Source organism: Lissotriton vulgaris, chromosome 5, assembly GCF_964263255.1.
Source record: "Lissotriton vulgaris chromosome 5, aLisVul1.2, whole genome shotgun sequence".
Classification (NCBI taxonomy): Eukaryota; Metazoa; Chordata; class Amphibia; order Caudata; family Salamandridae; genus Lissotriton; species Lissotriton vulgaris.
In genome coordinates, this window is record NC_141693.1 from 2,031,813,002 (window position 1) to 2,031,838,790 (window position 25,789).

A 25,789-nucleotide genomic window follows, 5' to 3' on the forward strand; every position below is an offset into this window, starting at 1 on the left:
CCCCAGGAACCAGGTTAACTTCACCCGGGAAGCCAGGTGCATAGGGGTGAACTGACGTCGGAACCTACCATAGATGACAAAGGAAAACTTCAAAGAAGATGCCTCTGAAGAAGCATGTGAAGGTGTCCAGTGGAATCCAAGAATGGATTCTTGAAGAAAAGAACCTGCAAGCAGAGGGGATAGTCTATCCCACTCTGAAGTGACCAGGAGGCATGGAAGCACATTCCCCACCGATGTTGGGAGGTTCAAAAGTGAAGACGGTGACCGTGCTGCTGCAGCTGCGAGGACCAGGAGATGCTGAGGCAGACCAGGAGGCATGCACGAGCTGTCCCATATTGGGTGTCGTTGTTCAGGTGGTCGGTGTCTAGCAGGAGGACCAACAAGCCTTGGTAGCCGCAAATGGCATGGAAAGCAAACAGATGCAAACATTGGGACCAGTAAGATCCAAGCGACTCACCAAGTGCAGGAGAGTCAGAGCAGGGCCTGAGCAAGCAGGGGAGCCCACTGAAGCAAAGGAAGACCCTCAAGAGGACCCACATGCCGAAGGCACAGGAGTCACAAGAGGACTTCAGGCAGCTCACAAAAGATGGAGGCCCACAGTGCAGAGGATGCAGTGAGGATGCTGATATTTGAGGGATGAGGTTCTGAAGGGTCTTGTAGCCCAAATATCCCTGGAGTGCAGAGCCAACAAGCCTTGGCAACAGCAATTCATCTCAGTGCACATTAGTGGTCCCAGCGGCTTCGATGAGATATACTGTCCTCAAAATTGCAGAGATGACAGTTCGGGCCTCTAGGGGCTGTAGAATCAGAACCTGTGTTGCTGGGCCACGTGAAATCCATTGGATGACAGGAGCAGCAGACCGGTCAGCTTTGTTGCAGTGGCTTCAGATGCAGGGGAATGGCAAGGGAGATTACTTCGGATGTCCTTGATACCCACAGGCCTTCTGGAGAACTTTAGTGATACACAAACACAGACGACGCAGAAGACTTGAAGAACAGAGGGACCAGGAACAACTGGAGCCTTCCTTGATGCAGTCTCGGGTCCAGTCAAAGTTCGGCGAAGTCCAAGTGCCCAAACGATAGAAGAGTGTCTTGGTTTCAAAGGCGAGTCTTGTTCCAAGAAGAATCTGAGGACCTACCCACGGGGGAGCTTTTAAGTACCCTAGGGAAAGGGTTGCAATGACTTTGAGGTCCCTCCCAGAGGCGGGGCTGGACAGAGGGGAGGATACACCCCTTTTCTTTGTCAATTTTCGTGCCAAAGTGGAAACCAGGGGTTCCTGAACTGTCTCAAACAGAAGTATGCAAGACAGGCACACATTTGGGCCTTCAAAGTAGTCTGGTGCCACTGGCAAGCGCCCCCACCCCAGCCCAATATAATAAGTCCTGTCTGGGAGGTGGTCACACCTCCCTGTGACAGGAAACCTATTGTTCTACCTTCCCTTGCTCAAGTTGAGCTCAGCAGCAGGAGGGCAGAATCGTGTCTGTGGTCGGCAACACTAGGTTGCTGGCAGACCCTGAAAGGCTGTTACTGGAAGTACAGGGAAGTCATCTAAGGAGCCGCCAGTACTTGGGATCATTCTTCTAGCACCAGAGTCAGTGTTGGGGTATGATTCCAACACGTTTGATACAAAACATGACCAGGTCCAGTGCAGCCGTTATTTAGTTAGACATCTCATTATAACTGATGTCCACTATACACCGTAAAATGGCTGATCGATCTTACAAAGCTTGGAGAATCAACTCCGGGGCCTCTAGGGGTGTCCTGCTCATGTAGGGGCACCCTCACATTTGTAACCAAGCATCCTGCCTACCATAGGAGTGACATAGTTTTTAAGTGCAGTGACCGCAGATATAAGGAACTTAAATCTGTTGTAAGATGTGCAAGCACCATCTCACACAGGCTGTAAAGGCAGGCCTGTAGTCAAGTTTAAGTGGACTCCCACTGGTGGCAAAAAACATGCTGCATACCTTTGTGGCATATACTAGCAACATATAATGTTACACCAGTAGCCAATTATGGATGTACCAAAGTACTTACCAGAGCCAATTTAGGGCATAGAGCACAGTTGCTGGCGTACTGATTTTTTTTTTTTTTTTTTTTTTTAACATCATTTTTATTGCATCACCAATATAATTGTACAGACAAGACAATCAAAATTATAATTATTCTGTGTACAAGAAATAGCATTGTTCATTGTGTTCTTGTCCGGGAGGTCCGCCCCTTCCTCGGGTACGGTTAGCCTCCGTCCATGAGTATTTCTCGTACCATCTCACATTGTCCGACACAAGTGGTACTTAGGTATTGCTGGGTTGCTTTTTTGGTTTTCACCCCTCCCCCGCCCCATAATTTCGTTCCCCCAACAGCCCGCCAATTCCAGCTTCCTTCCCTCCCTCCCCCGTGGTCGCGCTGCGCTGATTCATCGTTGTAAGAACGTCTGTTGTGATGCAGGAAGTACATACATTCGCTAAGGTGTGCCCCCCGGTATGATGACAGGGTCTGCTACATCCAGCTCCTCCTCGCCCTCCTGCTCCTCATCATCTATGTCACGGAGCGCCTGCACCATCATTTCCCACGCAGTTGCCCTCTCCAGAGCCTTCTCATCATTCGTCCTCCAGGGCATCTGGTACCTCAAGGTGCTTTCACACGCCGCCCACCTCAGGCATTCCCCATACCATCTCTTATACGCGGGCCCCACTCTCGATTTCCAATTCCTCGTTATCTCCCGTTTAGCTAGAATGAGCCCCAAGTCTATAAATTTGCTGGTAGTCTTGTTTCTAGGCGTGTGCGGGAACCAATGGAGGATGCCCACCGCTTTCGTGTATTGAATGTCCCTGTCTGTTGCACTGTTGAGGGCTCGCCCCACTTCCTGCCAGTAGTCTCCCAGAGAGGGGCAATCCCATAACATGTGACCTAGGTCCGCCCCAACCGTATTGCATCTGGGGCAAGCAGCGTTTTCTATCCCAAAGTATTGTTGTATTTTCCCTGGTGTGAGGTATGCCCTGTGAATGATGTAGAAGTGGATTAACTGAAACCTGGCATTTCTCGAGCTCTTCCGTGCCCGCCTCAGTAGCTGGCCCCAGGTCGTGTCAGGGATCTCTAATTGGAGGTCCAGCTCCCACTTGGCCTTCAGAGCCGTCAGAGGCTGTAAGGCCTCCCTCTGTATCCTGGAGTACAAGCAGGTGACAGCCTTAAAGGTCCCCGCAGCCATCATCGTGTATTGACATGCCATGGAGGTGCCCGGCTCCTGCAATCCTTCCCCCCAATGAGCCCGCATAGCGCCCGTGACCGCTGCGTGCAACAAGTAGTCGCCCCTCGGTAGGTCGAACCGCTCCTGCAATTCCTGAAACGGCAGTAGTACCCCATCCTCATACAGATCACCCAACATTTGTATCCCCGCCTCCTCCCAACCCAACAAGCGCGACCAGTCTCCTCCATGTGGGAGGGCCGTAACCATTCCCAACGGGATTTCAGGGGCATACATAAGGCGGACTCCCGCCCGCTTACGGGCCCGGTTCCAGCAGAGCCGGAATGTCTGCTCCTCGACCGTCAAATCTCCTAGCCGGAGTTTCTGGTGTAGCGTGATGTACGCCAGCACACGTCGCGGGGTGCCTTCCACTCTCGCGTCCTCAGGGCCTCTATATACTTTCGCGACCTCCTGAGTGAAAATCTGCAGCTGCGCGGCCAGATAATATCCCTCAAAATCAGGTACCGCCAACCCTCCTTCATCCTTGGGGCGCAGCAGAGTGTCGAGCGCTATGCGCCTCCGTCCCGTGCCCCATAGGAACGCTATGACCAGAGATCTCAGGCGCTTGAAAATAGAACTCGGGACCCACACCGGGAGTGTCCTAAAATAATACAATAGTCTGGGCAGGGCCACCATCTTGAGCAGGGAGATCCTACCAGCCAGGGATAGCGGCAGGGTAGACCAGAAGTCCATGTTCCCCCGCAGGGTAGTAATACAGCGGGTGATGTTACCTTCCAGCAAATCAGCCGGGGTATGATAGACATAGACTCCCAGATAATGCAGACAGCGCGGTTCCCACCGGAGTTCTTGCGCGGTGAGTGAACACGGTTCTCCTGACCTCAGGGGGAATAAGCAGGATTTAGGCCAGTTGACCCTCAGGCCTGATAGCCGGCCGAACCGCCCCAGTAACCGCCGTGCCCCCTCTAGCTCGGGGCCCGCGTCAGCCAAAAACATCAGCAGATCATCTGCGTATAAAGAAATGTAATGCGGCCTGCCCCTGAATGATAAACCGGCGTAGTGGCGGCCCAGCCTGGCCTCCACAGTGAAGGGTTCCATCGCCAGGGCAAACAGGAGCGGAGATAGGGAACACCCCTGTCTGGTGCCACGCCTGACCGGGTATTGCCTCGAGATCAGAGCGCCCACTCGGACTCTCGCTACCGCATCAGTATACAGGACCTTGGTCCAGTTTATGTATCCGTCCCCCAGCCCGAAGCGTCGCATCACCTCAAACAAGTACCCCCATTCAAGGCTGTCGAAGGCCTTCTCTATGTCAATAGAAAGGACAAATGGAGAGACGGCGCCCGGCCAGTCCGCCCCCATCAGTCTCGTAAGTCTGCAAATATTGTGGGTAGTGTTGCGCGTCGGGATAAAACCGCATTCGTCCTTATGAACAAGGCTAGTCATGTGCCCCAGCAGTCTGTTGGCAACAATCTTACTCAGGATCTTGTAGTCCGTCGTCAACATGGACAACGGACGGTACGAGGATAAAGCCGCTCCTTCCCTGCCCGGTTTTAACAGCGGGATCATGAGGGCTTCACACATGGAGCCCGGGAGCCGACCCCTCGATTGCGCTTCATTGTAGACCTCTCGCAGCCGGGGAGCAAGGCACTCCAGATATTTACTATAAAACTCAATCGGGAGTCCGTCGAGTCCCGGGGTCTTATTTCTAGCCATTTGTTTCACTGCGCACCCTATCTCTCCGAGCGTAATGGGCCGACCCAGCTCCTCTGCCTCCGATTCTTCCACCCTCGGCAGTCGTAAGCCGTCCAAGAACTCTCCTAGCTCATCTGTCCCCCCTGTCCCACCACTCTCATAGAGACCCTCATAATAAGTCCGAAACTTATTCAGGATCCCGGGTTGGGTGTGGCAGGGTTCCTCCCCTGTCTCTTGGATCATCATGATCGGCATACCCCTCCTGACTGGGTTAGCGAGCCACGCCAACATAGACCCCGCCTTATCGCCTTCCGCGTGCGCCCTCGTCACGTACGCCTTGTGATCAAAGCTGCGCAGCCGTTCCAGTTCCACAGCCAGCCCCTCCCTGGCCCCACTAAGCCCCTCCTGTAACTCAGGGTGATTTGGGCGACCCTTCTCCAGTTCTCTCAACCGCGTCTTAGCTTTATCCAAGTCATCCAACAAAGTCTTGCGAGCCCCAGCCGTGTGTCCAATACAGTGTCCCCGCACCACCACCTTAAACGCATCCCACTCTACCGCCCTCGTGGAGGCCGAGCCGTTATTCTCCTCAAAGTAGCACTCAATGCGTTCTCCCAGGGCCTCCCTGAACAACAAGTCATCCAGGGTGTCGGGTTGCAGGCGCCATGTTGGCACACAGTTAGCAGTCATCATCCAGTTCAGGGATAGCAACAAAGGGTTGTGGTCTGATATCGTTCGGGCCAAATATTCCGCCCCTCCCACCGCAGAAAGTACGCATGATGAACACAGAAACGCGTCCAGCCTAACGTGTAGATCATGCAGTTGCGAGTGAAAGGAGTAGTCCCTAGTAGTGGGGTGTAACGCCCTCCATGCATCCGTGAGAACCCAGCTCTCCTGCCACTCCAACCTACGCTTGGCTACTCTATGCCCTGGGGACGCGCGCAGTGGGGGATGGGACCTATCCAACACCACATCCTCGACCGAGTTGAAATCCCCCCCCAGGAGTACCGGCCCCGCAAAATAACCCGCCAGTTTACCCGAGAGTGTAGACAAAAATGCGGGCAGATCCACATTGGGAGCATACACACTGCAGAGAGACACCACCCTGCCTTTCAGCCTCCCCTCCACTGCCACATACCTGCCCTCAGGGTCCACCAATGTTTTTGTAACCTGGAAGGGAACCCCCGCCCGTATCCAAATCAGTGCCCCCCTCGCAAAAGCTGAGAACGTCGTGTTAAACAGCTGCCCCCTCCAACGCCTCTGCAGTGCAATCCCTTCTTGCTTATTAAGATGTGTTTCTTGCAGGAACGCTATGTGAACCCCCCTACGCTTGAGGTATGCCTGAACTTTATGCCTGCGTGTCATGGACTGCATACCCCGCACATTCCAGGACACACATTTCAACGCCCCGGTACTAGCCATTCCCCTTCACACAAACAGATCGAACAATATAGCTCATTGACCTCGCTCGCTCCGCGACCACGGACCAACCCACCATCCCTCTCCAAACAGGAAGCCAAACCCCCCCAACAACAACTACCCCCCGAGCAACCCCAACTGCTCTCAACTCCCACCCCCCCAGGACAGGCCCCCCCGCAACTGGAAGTACCCCCATCCAAACCAACACTCCCAACCACCCCTCAAAGAAAGGCAGTAATGGTCGCAGTCTCCACTGCGATGACCTTAAGGGCCAGTAGGGCGTGGTACGATGCGAAAGGTTCGTGAAAGCAAATCAACCCCGCGCACTCCACCCCACAATCCCCACATCATAGCGCCCCGAAACCTCAAGTAACAGTGTTCCACTGCCACGGGCCCAGCGCCCCGGTGTCCAACCAGCTAATCCACTCCACTAGTCCAGATCAACACGCCTCAAGTATCTCCTCCGAAGTCTGCGGCGTCACGATAGGGCCCCTGGCTCCACCATATTCCGAGAGCCCCGTCTCCGAGCCCGTGCCCGGGCCCTCCGAGTCCGTGCCCTTCCCGGACTGACTTCTGGTAGTCTTGGATAAGTCCGCCACTGCCTGTAGGGCCGCCTGTCTCTCCGTCTCCGTCTGTGACACCGAAGGTCTCCCGGTCCTCCTGCGGTTCCTCCTGATCCGTTGAGATTTCCTGATCGGCTGTGCCACCTTAGCCTCCTCCTCCCTGGCCTTGGCACCATCCGTTCCCGCTTTATAAGTGTCCCACCAGGCCCAAGCGTCTGCCGAGGACGTGAAGAAGAGTGTCTGTTCATCTATCACCACTCTCAGCTTCGCTGGGAACAACAGGGAGTACTTGATGCCTTCATCACGGAGCTCCCGCTTAAGGGATAGAAAGTTCGCCCTGAGCCTCTGCGTCTCAAACGTATAGTCCGGGAACATAGTGACCCTGTTGTTGTCCACTTGAAAGGGCCCTGCCTCTCTCGCCCTTTGCAAAAGCTAGTCTCTGTCCCGGTAGTGGAGCAACTTGAATACCACTGGGCGAGGCGGGAGGCCCGGGGCCGGCGGGCGCGCCGGAACCCTATGCGCTCGCTCCGGGAAGAAGAAGGGGGACAGTCCCTCCGGTGCCACCTCCGTTCGCAACCAATTATCGAGATAGCCCACCATATCGTCGCCTTCGATTTTTTCCGGCAGGCCTACTAGGCGTACGTTGTTGCGCCTATTCCGGTTTTCCGCGTCCTCGGCCCTCCGTTCCAGCACCTTCAGACGATCCATCACCTCCGTCATCTGCGCCTTCACCGCTGCATGGCTCGGGGCCAATTCCTGGACCGTGATCTCCACGGATTTCACTCTGTCCTTGAGCTTATCGTGGTCAGCTTTTAGGAGGCCCAGGCCCGTCGCCACCTGGGCTATATCCTGCTGCAAGGCGTCCTTTGTGGTGGCGATGGCCTCCAGGATACGGTCCTGCATCCTTTGTAGCGCCGACTGGTCTCGATCCGCTCCTTCCGCGGCTTCTGTATTGGTCGCACCATCTCCCTTCCCTTTCGGCTTCCCCATCTGGGCCGGCACGAGCGGTGGCCTCCAAAGCTTTCTCTGCCCCCGCTCCGCCCGTCGCCGGGCTTCGCCCTCAGGAAGGTCCCCTTGCAGCAGTAGCGGAAAAGGCCCGCCGCGTTCCGCGCCTGGGGCACTGCTCTAGTCTCCGGATTCAAGGCTGCCTCTAGGGAGCAGGGTGCTCGATCGGTCGCTAATCCGGCTGGCGCCAGTCGTGCTCAGTGGCCTGGGGCCATCGTCACTGGGTCGTCGCCGTGTCGTCGCCGCCACTATCAAGGGTTCGGATCCCAACCACCGCTGGTGGCGCGCTAGAGGTCCACTCCAACACCCCGAGAGGGGCGCGATGCCGCCGCCAACACCTCCTATCTGTGGAAGTAGCAGCCCTTAATGTGACTCCGGGCCAGCGCCTTCGTTGTCTCTGCGCCTCATGCCACCGCCGCCATTTTAGGTCGAGGTCTTCGCGCCTGGGTGCAGCTTTCAAAGTCAGATATCGGGCTTGGAATGGCCCCGAGTCGTCTGCCGTCGGCGCCGGACCCTCCGTGGCACCGTCCAGTGTCGGATTATACCGATTTCATCGGGGTACGATCAGAAATTCAGGATATTTTCCGGGATCGGGCGCGGAGCTCCGAGCTCACGCTGCCTATCTCCTCGGCATCCAAGCCACGCCCTTGCTGGCGTACTGATTAGTAGGATCCCAGCAGACTACAGTCAAAACACACTGACCCCAGGAAAAAATTGGGGGTAACCATGAAAGCAGATCCTACTTTCCTACACCCCCGCCCCAAACGTAAAGATGAGGCTAACCTTGCCCATTCGAGGCTTCTTTGTCTTAGTTGAAATATCTAGAAAGTCCATCTTTGTTGGCATGGTTACTCCCAAGTCTATAGGCCGGATGTAGGTCGGTCGGTAACGGCCGAAAATCAGTATTTTCGGCCATTACCGACCGAGATTCACAAAATGGTATGTAGGGCCACATATTTTACAGATTCGGTAAATTTACCGATCGGTAAATTTACCGAATCTGTAAAATACCGAATCAGTATTTTTACCGATTCGGTAACAATGCGATGTAGGTGGGACTCTTCTGAGTCCCACAAGCCTTACAGAATCGGTATTTTACCATGAAATCCAACTTCATGGTAAAATACCGATTCCGGTGTGCATGCACATGTGTGCATGCACACCTGTGCCATATGACAGGCAGACCTGCCCTTAGGGCAGGTATGCCTGCCACATGGCACCCGAATCTTTTTTGGGGGTGCTAGAGGGTGTCAAAGTGACACCCCCTGCACCCTTGTCAAAATCTGTATTTACCGATTCGGTAAATACCGACCGGTAATGCCCCATTCATTCCTATGGGCTTCAAAGCCCATAGGAATGAATGGGGCATTACCGGTCGGTATTTACCGAATCGGTAAATACAGATATTTACCGATTCGGTAAAAGGAACATCTGGATGTTCCTACATATCCACCCCTAAGATTTACCGATTTTTAATTACCGAATCGGTAGAATTCGGTAATTAAAATTCGGTAAATCTATTTTACCTACATCTGGGCCTATGTTCCTCTGAAAAGTCCATCCCCTGTAGGGAAATGGACTACCTCAGAAGTTTGAGTTTTTCACCCTTCATCTGTTTAAGCCATAAGAGGGGCTTATGGTCTGTCTGAACAATGAAGTGAGTGCCAAACCGGTATGGCCTCAACTTCTTCAAGGTCCTGACCGCAGCAAAGGTCTCTTTCACAGAAGCTGATCAATGCTTCTCCCTGGGGGTCATCTTTCTGCCTATAAAATCTACTGGTTGACCCTGGCCCTCTGCATTAAACAGTGACAATACTGCACCTATCCCTATCCCTATCTCAGAGGCATCAGTATGGACAATGAATGGTTTGAAGTAGTCTAGACTTTGCAGAATTAGAGCAGAGCACAATGCTTGCTTCAGGTTATGAAATGCCTTCTGACAGCTAAATGCTAGATATGCTGCACTGTAGGCTTCCAGACCTGTTAAGACTTTATTCACCAGCCTCTGAAATGTGTTAGGTGCATTTTTGAAACCAAAAGTCATCCCCATAAATTGATAATGTCCACTGGGGGTTGAAAATGCTGTTTTAGGTTTGACATCCTCATTGAGTCTGATTTGAAAATAAACAGCAGTCAGGTCAAATGTACTGAGATATTTGGCAGGGGCCAAAGTATCAATCAGTTCATTTGCCCTTGGAATTGGATGGGCATTAGCCCTAGTACTGCATTGAGACCTCTATAGTCATCACCAAAACTAATTTCTTTCTTACCATGCTAGCTGTGAGATTTGGGTACAAGGACTACAAGACTAGCCCAAGGGCTATCTGAAGCTTCAATGACTCCCAACTCAGGCATCTTTTGAACCTCTGTCCTGATGCAGTCTTTGACAAGGTCAGGCTGTCTGTACATTTTACTCTTCACAGGCATGCTATCACCTTCATGGGTACACCAGGTGGTTTGACTGGGTGTCAGAGAAAAGAGACCAGAAAACTGAGAACTTGTCTACAATTAGCTTGCTGTTGATCAATGATGCTGTCTGCCAAGGCTACTCCTTCAAATGATCCGTCGTCAGGGTCCGGAGAGGAGAAGATTAGGGAGAAGATCACTTCCTCCTGTCTCTCATCAGTGGCCATGAGCAAGCTCATGCCAGCCCTGTTAACAAAAGATTTCAAGCATCTCATGGCAAAAGAGGAAAAATAAACATTTTTAGAAAATTTCTGGGAGGCAATATACATATAAAAACATGAACAATTCTCTTCAATATACTATGTCTTTTCTGAACAACCTGAAGGATCCATTCTCTGGAATGAATCAACACTACTATGAACATTTTTAAATTACAATCCCCTGTGGGGACTTCTTGGAGTACCTAGGTCAACTTGGGGCCTCTCCACTTGTCCTAGAGAGCGGCTGGGGCCACAGACCCCAACACCTACACTTTCTGTCCTGGCCAGTAAACCGTAAGGACAGCCTTTTGGTCATGTCAAGCTTTCTAAAGCTCCTGGCTGGCCTCAATGTTTTTGCTGGCCGCCTTCATATGCTCAGCCATGTGTGAACGCAGACCCAGAACATAGTCTGCTATGTCCTGTTTAGGAGGCTTGAGAGGTTGCTCCCATCCTTCTTTGACCATACATAATGGACCCCTAACTGTATGTCCAAACAGAAGTTCAAATGGGATATAGCCCACCCCTTCGGAGGAACCTCTCAGTAGGGAAAGAGAAGGCACGGTAGTAAGACATTCCATTTTCCCATCAGCTTTTCTAGGAGTCCCATGATCATACCTTTGAGGGTCTTGTTGAACCTTTCAACAACCCCATTGCCCTGTGGATGGTAGGGTGTGGCAAACATAGTTCACACCACACTCTTTCAACATAGCAGTGATGTAGCTAGACAGGAAGTTAGTACTTCTGTCTGACAATACCTCCTTAGGGAACCCAACTCTGAAAAAGATTCCCAGGAGTGCCCTGGCCACTACAGGAGCTGTAGTGGTCCTAAGGGGACTAGCCTCTGGATATCTAGTGACATGGTCTACCACCACTAAGATAAAACTATGTCCAGATGCTGTTCGAGGGTTTAAGGGACCTGCAACGCATATCCCTACCCTCTCAAAGGGAACCCTAACCACTGGCAGAGGGATTAAGGGGGCCTTTGTAGTGCCACCTGACTTACCACTGGCTTGGCAGGTGACACAGGACTGACAAAACCTCCTGGTGTCCTCAGACATGTGGGGCCAATGAAAGTAAGGGACAAGCCTGTACCAAGTCTTGCTTTGCCCAAGATGTTCTGCAGGGGGAATGTTGTGTGCCAGGGTCAATAAGAAACCCTGAACTTTATAGGTATGACCAACCTCCTGGTTGCACCAGGCTTGGGGTCTCTACTTAAAGAAAACAGGAGCCCTTCTTCCTGATAAGTCATGTGTGACCATTCTGAAATGTCCTGCTTCCTCAGCAGCAGCTTGATGTCTGAGATGTTCAAGAGAGGGGCAGGCCTTCTGCTCCAGACTGGTCTTCCCTCGAAGGACCCCTGGCCCCAGTTTCTCTGCCTTGTCAGGCCCAAGCTCCTCTGGTACAGTTCCTTCACAAATACTGAGATCATCTCCCTGAGGAGGCTGATTCTCATTGTAGGTCTGAGAGGAGGATACATCGTTATCCTTCTTGCTGCTTCTCTTGGGAGCTGGTTGGTCTGTTTCTTCAGGATCCAGGGCTCCTTCAGTGCCTAACTTCTTGGCCTCAGCCCTAGAGACAGCAAAGACACTGGCTGAAATTCCCATCATTTCTACATGAGTCCTGAACTCCACTTCACACCAGTCTGATGTTTCCAAATGATTGCCCAGTAGACAGTCCACAGGTAGGTTGGGGGATGCCACAACTCTCTTTGGGTCAGTTACCCCTCCCCAGCTGTGAAAGACATCTGCCATGGAATCATCTGTCCTGGTATTGTTAGCATCGGTCACTTGGTAAATCTGTCTAAGTAGAATCTGCTTGGTAAACACAAGTTTTTCTGTCACCACAGTGACACTGGCCCCTGTATGCCACAGCTTCCTGACCATTGATGAGGCTGTTGTCTGTATTTGCCCAAGTTAGTGGGATTTAGAATAAGGGTCGGGAGCTCAGTGCCACCATCACAGACTAAAACAGCCTGAGTGGGTGTCCTGACTAGGTCAGAACCCACTTTAGTACACAAGGTTAACCCAGCTAAACTCTTGGGGGCCCTACTACAACCATTGCTATTGCTAGTGGCACTAGGAGGTTTAGGAGTAGTAGTAGCAGTATTGGTGCTAGACTTAGAGCAATTGGCATCCTTTGTCCTTTTACGGTTTTCCTTACACAAATAGCACCAAGGTTCTTGTTAGAGTAGGAAACGGAATGGGACCTACCCCCAGAGAAAGATTTTTGAGGACCTTCAGAAGACTCTTTTCTTTAGATTTCTCCCCACCTTTCTCTTGGGCCTTAGAGTAATCTTTATTTGGTCTAATTACTTTGTGAATCGAAGCATACTTGCAAACTGTGACTACATGCCTGCCTTTATCAATGTTTCACTACAAAACGATGCAATTGTATTCTTTTAACGGAGTGTACGGTTCCAGACAATGGTCGATTTGTATCGGGACACTGGAAAGTCCAAAAGGTTGTCCCTGTCCCCCCCAGAAATTAAGTGTCTCCTACGCCCCTGGCTGGTGGTGCAATGAGGTCTCACATCCGAACCTTGCCTGGTACTGATTCTTCATCCAAAAGCTCAAAACTGGGAATCGGTTACTCGCCTGCATATTGCTGATTCAGTTTCCTCCCATTGGATACATTGGACTGATTGAAAAATGCAAAGGGCCCACTTTTTACATTGAGAAACAGTGATATATGCAAAACGTATTTACCTGCAACAAAGTATCTTTGGATCTAAGAAATAAATATACAAAAAAGGAAATATTTTTCATACCATTGGTCTCGGATTTAGTCATTGAGTGTGTGCATCATTTCTCCACTGTGTGTGTACAACACATGCTTAACACAGCCTTCTCCAACACTCCCACAAAAGAGAGTAAGGTATCATCTACTTGAGCCTCGGTGAAGCCTCTGGATCCACTGGACTCTGTACGCACTATACCATACTGTGGTATAGTATACACAGAGCCAGCCTCCTACATGTCCTGACTAACCCTGGGCAGAGCAGGCGGAGTGCCTCAACGTAAAGTTCCACGGAGTTGGAAAGCAACTTCATGGAACTTCGCTCCACGCCCTCCCAAAGTAATCAATAGTAATTAAAAATGCACGTACCTGCCCCGTGGCTGCCTTCTCGTTGACATGGCCGCTCTCCTGCCTCCTCCTAGCCGCCCTTCTTCACTAATCGCCCCTCCGTTGTACATCTTGCGCCTTTGAAGGGCACATGGTACACACTCAGTAAAGGGGTTGCTCTTTCGTTCTTGCAGACAGGTTGACATCGGGGACACCGTTGCCAAACAGGTTTTCCTGTGGCTGTGTAGCCCTCAGGTAGCTGCACCGCTTGGATGTGCAACCAAGCCCCACAAACTGAGAGAAGCGTTCTGCCTTCTAAGGAGTGGGCAGAATATTGCACTCTGAGATAGCTAGCTGCCATACTTTGCAGGACCTGGCAAAGAGAGGCTGCACCAAGGCTGGACAGCACCGGCTGCATCTTGGGCTCGTGAAGAGAGGAATGTACCTGCAGCGTCCTGCTCAAGGAAGGCTGTCTCAGAGCCTCACATAGAAGACGTAAACTCCAAATGCCAGTTGGCGGGCTTCTTGTTAAAGCTCGTGGGCCAAAAAAGCTTTCCTTGGCAAGTTGGTAGCCACAATTTCTTGATCGCTACTAACCACAGAAGTGCATCCTGGGAGTCTGAGTCCTGATGCTCAAAAGTTTCTGCCGAGTCTGCTTGACCCAGAAGTCTTCGGACAACAGTTTGGTTGTCCAAGTCGGACACTAGACTCATTTAAACAAAACCCCTGGCTTCAGTGTGACCAGAGAAGAGGAGACCTGTGGCAACTGGGGTTTGGCTGGACTTCACCTGGACTTCGCGGGACATTGACCTCTGTGGATAGAGTCGCCTCCCAGTGTTCATAGTCTGAGGGATGACCCCAGGAAGACCCCCGTTTACCAGATCAGCATCCACAGCATCCTTCCGCAGCCTGTATGCCCCGCATCAGCACCACTTTCATGCGGTCTATAGTGGTGCAGCTATGGAGCGTGGGATTGGCTGGATCTGCTGTGGCTGCTAGGAAACTATCCTGATGAGCCTTACTGTCCCTCTAGCTTAATCCCCGTGTTATATTCTGGTCTCCTCCTTCTCCGCTGCTCAGCCTGTGTGTGTGATGTCCTTCGAACGTTCGTGTGTGCATGGTTTGAATGTGTGGTCAGTTTGAGTGAGTGGGGATGAGCAGCTGGATGCTGCTCCCGGTGGGGCCTTCCTTACTACCAACTTATAATTAATAAACAAACTTAAGAATACCTACGACTATTGGATCTACTTACTTTACAAAGTACTTTTGTCAATGTAACAATGGCGACGATCGAGGAAGAACTACGCGTGCAGGAATTATATTTGAAACATGGAACTACAAAGATGTGAAGATAAGCTTTCAAAAGAAGACCAGCAACGCCTTTGATGCCCCGCCGGTGTCATGCTACATCTGACAGCCTACTGAAGACATCCTTTTTAAAGGTATGCTTCAAGCGTTGGACTTTGTGTGCCCTATTTGTTTTAAACTTGCTGATTTATTATTGAGGCCGTCGGTATTTCAGAGTTAGACCGAGCCTCAGTGTGAAACATTGCGTGGCTGGTATGCCTGGAAACCTTTCAGCAGTTTGTGTGAGGCGGCAACTTTAAACATGTTGGAGAGATTGAAAGATTTATTGCTGTAATCGGGGGCCAACATCGAGCCCCGGAGTGCTGACTACTGGCTTAGTGAAAGTTTTGACCCTGCACTCTGTTGCCGTATGTAAGATACTGTGTTTTGCTCACCGTCTTCTCCAACGGTCGTTTTGTTCAGCTGAGGACCTGCTTCTTTGCCAGCTGTGTGTTGACTGATGACGCAGAAGAATGTCACCACGATATTGGTGATTCTGTGGAGCGCGTCGTCATCTATGAACACACCGCACCTCTCCTCAGGTCACGTCAGCGTCACGAAGGGTTAAGTTTACGCATTGTTGACTGTCACGTCAGCGTCATGGAGCGTCGAGATGACGCATGACTGACTGAGTCTTTCCTTCACTGTGCTCCTGTCTCCTCAGCTTCATCGAGCTGATTTTCCAAGCGTTCGTCATGTGAAAGGTACTGTTTTATTTGACATTTTGACCGAGATTCCACAGATCGCTCACCGGAGCTGTTTTCTTCGGAAACTTCCAACATTACGTACTGCATTTTTCAATTATGTTCCATTTGCGCCATCTAGTGTCTATTTTTCATCATAGCAAGACTACCTGAAAATATTATCCATGCGATTTAGACACTCTGGATTGAATTCTGTGAATGTCATTTACCTGCCTTGCTGGAGAAGTGGAGCTGTTTATCGTGACAACGGTGACTACTTTTATTGCTTTAGTTTCTTGTTTTGAATTATTTGCTAATCACATGTGTACTTGTGATGATATGTTTACGCTTGTTTACATGTTATGTTCAGAGAGACTGATTTGATTTACTGTTACTACATGAACTGTTTATGTGCTGAGATCTTTGTTAATGCGCGCCTTTACTGTCATTTTAATGGATTAATTTATGTTTACTGAATTGAGCTACTTATGTATTGAAACCTTTGTTCAGGTGCTCATTTGATTTCTTTAAGTGATGATTTACTATGCAAAGTCGTGGAAGTGCTAGATTTTTCTTTTATGTTAATGAACCACATTTGTGCTCATTTTATTTGAGGAGTTCATTCTTTGTAGTATTGGCTTTAATTGGTTGAGCCATAGGAGTGCGCTATTTGAGTTGGGATGCTCAATTTAAATTATTTCTAGTGATTCTTAGTAGGAGCGTGTTATTCTGCTAAATGTTTTGGAACTACTATTGGTGGGTGTTGAGATTTATTTTGCTGTATGTTTTCGATGAACCACTTTTCTTAGTGCTCTATTCTAAAAGAGGAGTTCACATTTCTACTGTGAGGAGTTGTGCAGGGGCTACATTTTTCTTCTATTGCATTGAACCACTTTTAGTGCTCAAAATGTTTTGAGGTGTTCAATCCTAGTTTGAATTTTCTGAAGATTGTTTTTTCCAGTTTGGATTTTTAGTGTGTATCTCTTGCGGAGCCGCATAGGTGCTCATTGTTTGAGGCGCTCCATCTGTTTCAGGTTAAATTATATGGGGCTGCAGAGCCCTCAGTTCTGTTCATTCTCTGTTCATTCATGATTTATATTGTTGAACCACGCAAGTGCTCTATTCAGTTAGAGGTGTTCAGTTTTACAGAGAGCCGCTGGGGAGTCATGTACCTCGTGCGGAATGTTGTAATTTGAGTACATTAACTTGGGGTGTCATGTACCCCATGAACTAGGAGTTATGCGCCTTGTGCTGTGTGTTTTATTTTGAGTGTGTTTCGGGTAGCGTGTGGGGTCTTCTGCGTCCTATTTTTGTTATTCTATTGGGACGCCATTTTATCTAGTTTGGTTCCCTGTCTATTGCTTTTTGTGACAGTCTGGCCAACTGGCATGATTTGTGATATTTAGGGTTTTGGTTTGTGATGAGGGATGGTGGTTATGTGAGGTCTATTTTGTCAGATTGTTTTGTTTTGTGATGTCTTTGGCATTTGTTTTATGCCAGGTGATTTTATGCCTCGTTTCATGTTTTGTGCAAGAATTCCTATATTATGCTTTATTGCTATTTCAGAATTTTTATTTGTAGTCATTCATTTATTTGTGTTGACTGCTTATTTGATATCCTGACCTTGTCATCGTCAGGGCATACTGTATTTATTTCCTCTTGCTTTCTTTTCTTTTCTTTGTTTTAAAAGAGGGAGATGTGTTATATTCTGGTCTTCTCCTTCTCTGCTGCTCAGCCTGTGTGTGTGATGTAATTGGAACGTTCGTGTATGCATGGTTTGAATGTGTGGTCAGTTTGAGTGAGTGGGGCTGAGCAGCTGGATGCTGCTCCCGGTGGGGCCTTCCTTACTACCAACTTATAATTAATAAACAAACTTAAGAATACCTACGACTATTGGATCTACTTACTTTACAAAGTACTTTTGTCAATGTAACACCCTGCCAGAATTGGTTGCCCAAATTGGCCAGAGTATCCATAGACAATGTTACCAACATTTTCAAAGTAACCACTAACCGCTGTAGTTACCAATGCTTGTTTACATTCTGAATTAAAAGCTGTGATTTACGATTTCCTCAATAATTTATATTTCTGGAACCCGCAGGTGGATTTTGTTCACTTTGGTTTCTAAAAAGTAATAAAAATAAGATCTATTTCTATAAATTGCGGCTGGACTTTATTTGTCTTGTGTTTCTTTCTTGGTCAACTGTTTTGACACTGCTAAATGCTTTGCACTTTGACCCTGTGTGCCTGAAGTCACAGTTATGCAGGTTTAAGCAAGACGGGTTTCTGAGTTTATTCCACCGTGAGGTCTCACAGCACACCCTATAATGAGGAGCTGCCCATATCCCCCCTCACTCCCCCCTCAAGGCACCCAAAACCATAAATCACAGAGGCATCAGGGGTCGCGCGGGGCACAGGTCTCCACAGGAGCCCAGAGACCTGCGTTGTCCTTCACTCCCTCGCACTGACCTCCGCAGACTAAATTACCCAGAACACTTTATAGTTTATACTCTGAGTCAACTCAAGCTTGGGGGTGAAAGAGGCGTCCGGCCTCCCACCCGTAAAGGATCACTTAGACTCATGGGGCGGGGTCTGTGCAGAGAGACACCGCAACTCCAACATGTATGGCCATATATACAAGGACTGGCGATAAGTACCGCTAACACCAGTTAGCAACAGTTTTCTCACCGCTGTGTACCGCTGAAAACTATTGCCTTGTTAGCGACGTATTTACAAGACGTCCCTACATGTCGATAGTTTCAGGGATCAGCGGTGGAAACTGCCGCAAACGTTAGCGTGATTGCAATAGGAATTCCGGCGGTAGCGGGCGAAAACCAGCGAAAGGCCCATTAGCGGCAAAAAACTGCATGTTAGTCAGCCCGACCAGTCGACCTCCAATAAAAAATAGACAAAGAAACAATGGAATGCAGAATGGAGCAGCCAGGGCCGAGTGCAGCACAGAACAACAACCCTCTCAAGCCCCCCTACACCCAGGGTGATCAGCCAGAGTCCCAGGGGAAGAGGAAATGCAGGGCTACATCTATGAAAAGAGGTGCATCGTGGTGCAACACCAGTGATGCATCACTTCTCATTGCGCACTCTTCGCAACACCATGGCATTAAAAACCTTGAAATGGCAGACAGTCCCTGGGCCCGGAGGCCTCGCTGGTCCTGCGCCTGGAGCTTGGATGCCTCGCTGGACCTGTGTCAGGAGTCTGGATGCCTCGCTGGTCCTGCGTCTGGAGCTTGGATGCCTCGCTGGACCTGCGTCTGGAGCCTGGATGCCTCGCTGGACCTGTGTCTGGAGCCTGGATGCCTCGCTGGTCCTGTGTCTGGAGCCTGTATGCCTCGCTGGTCCTCTGTCTGGAACCTGGATGCCTCGCTGGACCTGCGTCTGGAGCCTGGATGCCTCGCTGGTCCTGCATCTGGAGCCTGTATGCCTCGCTGGTCCTGCGTCTGGAGCCTGGATGCCTCGCTGGGCCTGCGTCTGGAGCCTGGATGCCTCGCTGGTCCTGCGTCTGGAGCCTGGATGCCTCGCTGGGCCTGCGTCTGGAGCCTGGATGCCTCGCTGGGCCTGCGTCTGGAGCCTGGAGTGGGATGCAGAGGTGCTGTGGAGTCGATGAACCGTGGCGGTAGACATTCAGGCCTGGCAATTGCCCTTACCTGGTGGTGACATCTGGCAGGTCGCATGGAGACACGTTGCTGACCTGTGTGAGAAGACCGCCTTGAGGCCCCTTGGAACTGGGAATGATATGGGCGTTCCTGCGCACCAACGTAGGGTGGTCTGCATCGCATACTATGACCCACCACTACACCAGAGTGTACAGAGAGGATTACGAAGGGTGGGCGGCACCTCTCTGCATCACAGGCTGGATGAGGTTACGCTTGCCGGACGCTGTGGAGGTTGATGCCCCTGAGCTGCGCCAAACTTGCATCACCTGCCTCGGATGGTTCCCCAGCGGACTTGGTGGAGACTGCTCTACCCTGGCTGGTGAAATCCCAACTGGCTGAGGCTCCTGCTGGCTGAGTCACAGATTTGGAGAGAGTGCTGCTGATTGCGGCAAGGTGTCAAATTCCAGGTAAGTAGAAGATGGAACGCGTAGCATAGGAGGCCCAGGGGCCAAGTCGCCCAGGCCTAGCACCTGGATGACGCACCCCCAGTGGCGGCTTATCCGCAATGGTGGAAGCGCATTACCCCACTGCTTTCAAGCAGTGCAAGAAGAGGAACAATCACATGATGATAACTTCCTGATGTACTCATGCTATGTCTCCTTAGCGGGTGGGAGGGTGCGTAGGGTGCTCTACACACGCGGCAGGGCAGGGGCGGAGTGGTATGCCCACTCAAGTGCGCAATGACTGTTTGGTTGGCCTGCTCAGGCCGCCAAAGCAGTCATGTGCACTTTCCTGTTCGCAATGCATGCTGCTCAAGAACAATCACAAAGCCACATTGGAGCGTTGCGATTGGCTTAGGGGAGGGAGCCTGGCTGCCTGCTTCCTGTTCCTGAAAGCAGACTCAGGAGAGCAGGAGCAACTAAGACACGGGACCCGGCCTCGAGGTAAGATTCCATTCATTAAAATATTTACACCACCAGCTCACACCTCCCCACACCCACGCCCCATCCAGTGTCCTTTCCGGCTTTTCCCGCCTCCCAGCTCTCCAGTCCCCTCTGCATCACTTCTCAGGGGCGGCCGCTGTGCGCCCATGTGCAGCGGGCATACCACTGGTGTGCCAAAGGTGTATATATTTACAACAAGGGGTGGTGAGGGACAGAGTCTCTGAATTAAACAGAATACTCTCACCCAGTCAAGAGATCAGGGCTAGATCCAACACCGTTTTTTAGCTCACTGCACCATCCCAGTTTCAGAACCTGGCTGTATGCAAATTAGTCTGTTCCTGTCCCAGTGCATGATGGGAACAGGGCAAACCAAACTACAGAAGCCAATTCTTACACTGGGAAGGAAACAAGCTACCGGGGACCGGTTTCTGGCATTTCAGCCGTCTTCGGCCCGGCTTGCTTGAATCCTGATGGTGCAATGAGCAAGGGACTCACATCTGAGTATACCCTTCCACGCTTAGGGTGGACAAAAATATTTACAACAAGGGGTGGTGAGGGACAGAGTCTCTGAATTAAACAGAATACTCTCACCCAGTCAAGAGATCAGGGCTAGATCCAACACCGTTTTTTAGCTCACTGCACCATCCCAGTTTCAGAACCTGGCTGTATGCAAATTAGTCTGTTCCTGTCCATCAGGATTCAAGCAAGCCGGGCCGAAGAAGGCTGAAATGCCAGAAACCGGTCCCCGGTAGCTTGTCTCCTTTCTGGTGAAGAATTGGCTTGGTAGTTTAGTCTGCCCTGTTCCCATGATGCACTGGGCCAGGGACAGACTGATTTGCATATAGCCAGGTTCTGAGCTGGGATGGGGCAGTGAGATAAATAACGGTGATGGATCAAGCCCTGATCTTTGGACTGGGTAAGAGTGGTCTGTTTAACTCAGACACTCTGTTCATCACCACCCCCTTTTTGTAAATCGTTTTTGGCCACTATAGGTGTGGCAGGGTATACTCAGACATGAGTCCCTTTCTCACTGCTCCATCAGGATTCAAGCAAGCCGGGCCGAAGAAGGCTGAAATGCCAGAAACCGGTCCCCGGTAGCTTGTCTCCTTTCTGGTGAAGAATTGGCTTGGTAGTTTAGTCTGCCCTGTTCCCATGATGCACTGGGCCAGGGACAGACTGATTTGCATATAGCCAGGTTCTGAGCTGGGATGGGGCAGTGAGATAAATAACGGTGATGGATCAAGCCCTGATCTTTGGACTGGGTAAGAGTGGTCTGTTTAACTCAGACACTCTGTTCATCACCACCCCCTTTTTGTAAATCGTTTTTGGCCACTATAGGTGTGGCAGGGTATACTCAGACATGAGTCCCTTTCTCACTGCTCCATCAGGATTCAAGCAAGCCGGGCCGAAGAAGGCTGAAATGCCAGAAACCGGTCCCCGGTAGCTTGTCTCCTTTCTGGTGAAGAATTGGCTTGGTAGTTTAGTCTGCCCTGTTCCCATGATGCACTGGGCCAGGGACAGACTGATTTGCATATAGCCAGGTTCTGAGCTGGGATGGGGCAGTGAGATAAATAACGGTGATGGATCAAGCCCTGATCTTTGGACTGGGTAAGAGTGGTCTGTTTAACTCAGACACTCTGTTCATCACCACCCCCTTTTTGTAAATCGTTTTTGGCCACTATAGGTGTGGCAGGGTATACTCAGACATGAGTCCCTTTCTCACTGCTCCATCAGGATTCAAGCAAGCCGGGCCGAAGAAGGCTGAAATGCCAGAAACCGGTCCCCGGTAGCTTGTCTCCTTTCTGGTGAAGAATTGGCTTGGTAGTTTAGTCTGCCCTGTTCCCATGATGCACTGGGCCAGGGACAGACTGATTTGCATATAGCCAGGTTCTGAGCTGGGATGGGGCAGTGAGATAAATAACGGTGATGGATCAAGCCCTGATCTTTGGACTGGGTAAGAGTGGTCTGTTTAACTCAGACACTCTGTTCATCACCACCCCCTTTTTGTAAATCCCAAAGGTGTATATGACATTAAAACGAAAACCATTACATCTCATTCCATTACAATGCATACTCATACTACGCATATTGCAACAATAGGGAAAGTTTTGGAATGCGGAGATGAAAAAATTACTATTCCCACGTCAATGAGTTCAACCCTAAAACTAACCCTTGCAACCCAAAGCACACCCTGAACCCTAAAAATCATCTTTGGCCCCTCAAAACAAAACCTGAAATTCATCTCTGACCCCAAAAGCACACCCTAAAATTCATATTTGAACCGAAAAAACACCCCAAATTTCATAGTTGACCCCAGAAACCAATACCCACCATGAAACTCAATAAAGCTCCATTGCTAACCTCACAATGAATGGCATCCGATATAAAGGCACCCTCGCTGTTGAAGTTGCGTTGTAAAGGCATCCGATATAAAGGCACCCGCGCTGTTGAAGTTGCGTTGTAAAGGCATCCAATATAAAGGCACCCGCGTTGTTGAAGTTGCGATGTAAAGGCATCCGATATAAAGGCACCCGCGTTGTTGAAGTTGCGATGTAAAGGCATCCGATATAAAGGCACCCGCGTTGTTGAAGTTGCGATGTAAAGGCTTCCGATATAAAGGCACCCGCGTTGTTGAAGTTGCGATGTAAAGGCATCCGATATAAAGGCACCCGCGCTGTTGAAGTTGCGTTGTAAAGGCATCCGATATAAAGGCACCCGCGTTGTTGAAGTTGCGATGTAAAGGCATCCGATATAAAGGCACCCGCGTTGTTGAAGTTGCGTTGTAAAGGCATCCGATATAAAGGCACCCGCGTTGTTGAAGTTGCGTTGTAAAGTAAGCATGGGCGAATTTTGCGAATTTCGCAATCCGCAAAATCCGCGAATTCTCGCGAATTTTTTTTTTTTTGTGTTCGTGCTGGTTTCTGCCAGTTCGCGAGGGTTTTGTACAATTTCGCAAACGCGAACTTACCTGTCGGGTCGCAAGTTTTGCGAACTTGTTGTTTCTACGTGTCCAGCCGGTTTGGGACACTCTTCTTCATCACTGCCACTCTCTGTCACCACTGCCACTCTCTGACTACTCATGGCACCCTCTGGCCCACCCATGCCACCCTTTGTTTCATCACAGCACCCTCTGGTTGTCCAGTGTACATTATTGTGGCAAAGCAAAGCACACCTTCCCTGCCTCAAGTGACCTGAATTAATTTGGGGCTGATTAATGTGTCACAGAATATTTTTTTAGCTGGCACCTGCTTCCTTAGTGCTTCCTGATTAGTGATCTTTTGCACTTGCTAAGTGCTTTCATTGTTGCAAAATTAGTTACAACACCTGCCCTGCCCCAACTGACAATAATGAATATGGGGCTGATTAATGTGTCACTGGATTTGAACTTCCAGCCTGGCTCCTGCTTGTCTCCCTTAGCTGTAATTCAGGACCTTTGTGGCATATGTGTAACTATTCTGAGGGTCAGAGCAGGGTCACATAATAGTTGCAACTGGCAACTGAACTCTGGAGGGGCCCCTCAGGAAGCACTACAGGAAATGGCTACTAATGATGAGCTTGAACTTTTGAACCTGGTAAGTAGTTTCAGTTTTGCTAAGATCGTATTTCTGCAATTTAGCGCTTATTCGCGGGGCGCGAAGTTGAACTGGGAAGCCGCGAACTCACGCGAACAGTGCGAGCAAGCCATAAAATCCGCTGCTCGCGGATTTGCGGATTTTGCGGGAAATTCGCGAATCTCGCGGATTGCGAATTTACCGAAAATCCGCAAAATCCGCGAGCGTAACGGATTTTCCGCCCATGCTTATTGTAAAGGCATCCGATGTAAAAGTACCGCGTTGTTGAAGGCACCCGCGTTGTTGAAGTTGCGTTGTAAAGGCATCCGATGTAAAGGCACCGCGTTGTTGAAGGCACCCGCGTTGTTGAAGTTGCATTGTAAAGGCATCCGATGTAAAGGCACTGCGTTGTTGAAGTGGCGTTGTAAAGGCATCCGATATAATGCCAGCATTGTAATGGCTATCTCCCGTGCCAAAGGTACGCCATAGGCAAGCTTGTCTATGTCTGTCTGCCCCTGCACTCAGCACAGAGGACCCTTCCTCTCGGACACTCCACACCAACGTACAGGAGAGCAAGGTAAGTGGGCGCTAGAAGGGAGGTTAGGGGGAACTGAATTCCTGGTGGAGAGTGGGCGAGCCAGCTGTGGAGAAAGAGAATCGTAGTCTCTTAAGTTGGCCAACCATTCACGCCTCAGTGGTGGGGCCAAGGGATTTATCAGAAATGCAGCCCCACTAGGACCAGAGTGAGTCCCTCCCTGTATCTCCCTCGCCAGCCCACGAGGACTCTCCTTTGGGGCACAGGGCATCGGGGGGAGCACATTCCTCCTTACATATCTCTCCCGGGGCACCTTATTTTATTGGGGAGAGGGTGGCGTGTCCTTATATATCTCTCTCCTGCCCCGTAGGTCCCAGGACTTTCCTGAGGTACACAAAGTGTCTTACTTGAGGGGTAGCACCCCCTAACATATCTCTTTCCTGCCCCTTAGGTTCGAGGACTCTCCTGTGACATGCAGGCATCTATCAGGGGCGGTGGGGGAGTGTGAGGGGGGTTCACACTCCTTCTTACATATCTCTCCCCTGCCGCCCAGGTCCCAGGACTCACCTGTGGCACACAGGTCATCGTACGGCGGGGAGCACCCCCTAACATATCTCCCCCTTGCCTCCCAGGTCCCAGGACTGTCCTGTGGGGCACAGCGCAGCTTACCGGGGGGGCCAGCTCTCCGTTGGCGATGATCTTGGCGATCAGCTCCCACTTCCGGTCACTCGTTGCATGGTGGATCAGCTGTTTACGCAGAATCTCCCCCACGGAGATGCAGGTGAATCCAAAGTGAGAGGCCAGCTTGGCACTTTGGGTGCCCTTCCCACTGCCAGGTCCACCTGCAGGGAACATGGGCACATGTACCACACGAGGACATATCACATGAAGGGGTCACGTTACATGAGATCCTGGTGCTACATGCCTGCATGGCATCACAGGCACACTCTGAATCCTATGAGCTCAACAGTAACATGGCAAAGCAACATACCTCTAGCAGGCCACACACAACACAACACAACACAACACAACACAAGAGCAGACGACAACCCACAACCAGGTCACATACTGCACACAACACACCACAAGAGCAGACGACAACCCACAACCAGGTCATATACTGCACACAACACACCACAAGAGCAGACGACAACCCACAACCAGGTCATATACTGCACAAAACACACCACAAGACCAGACGACAACCCACAGCCAGGTCATATACTGCACACAACACACCACAAGAGCAGACGAAAACCTACAGCCAGGTCACATACTGCACACAACACACCACAAGAGCAGACGACAACCCACAACCAGGTCATATACTGCACACAACACACCACAAGAGCAGACGACAACCCACAACCAGGTCATATACTGCACAAAACACACCACAAGACCAGACGACAACCCACAGCCAGGTCATATACTGCACACAACACACCACAAGAGCAGACGAAAACCTACAGCCAGGTCATATACTGCACACAACACACTACAAGAG

The 25,789-nt window shown here is 50.5% G+C and overlaps 1 protein-coding gene across 1 annotated transcript in view; it reads right to left on the reverse strand.

Annotated features, from left to right (window-relative positions):
- LOC147718071 (adenylate kinase isoenzyme 5-like) overlaps nucleotides 1-25,789 on the reverse strand; it is a 312,172-nt gene that overhangs the window by 179,974 nt on the left and 106,409 nt on the right. Inside the window, exon 4 of the mRNA XM_086919902.1 lies at nucleotides 24,952-25,124. Within this exon, the coding sequence (XP_086776028.1) occupies nucleotides 24,952-25,124 (173 nt within the window). The remainder of the gene's footprint in view (nucleotides 1-24,951; nucleotides 25,125-25,789) is intronic.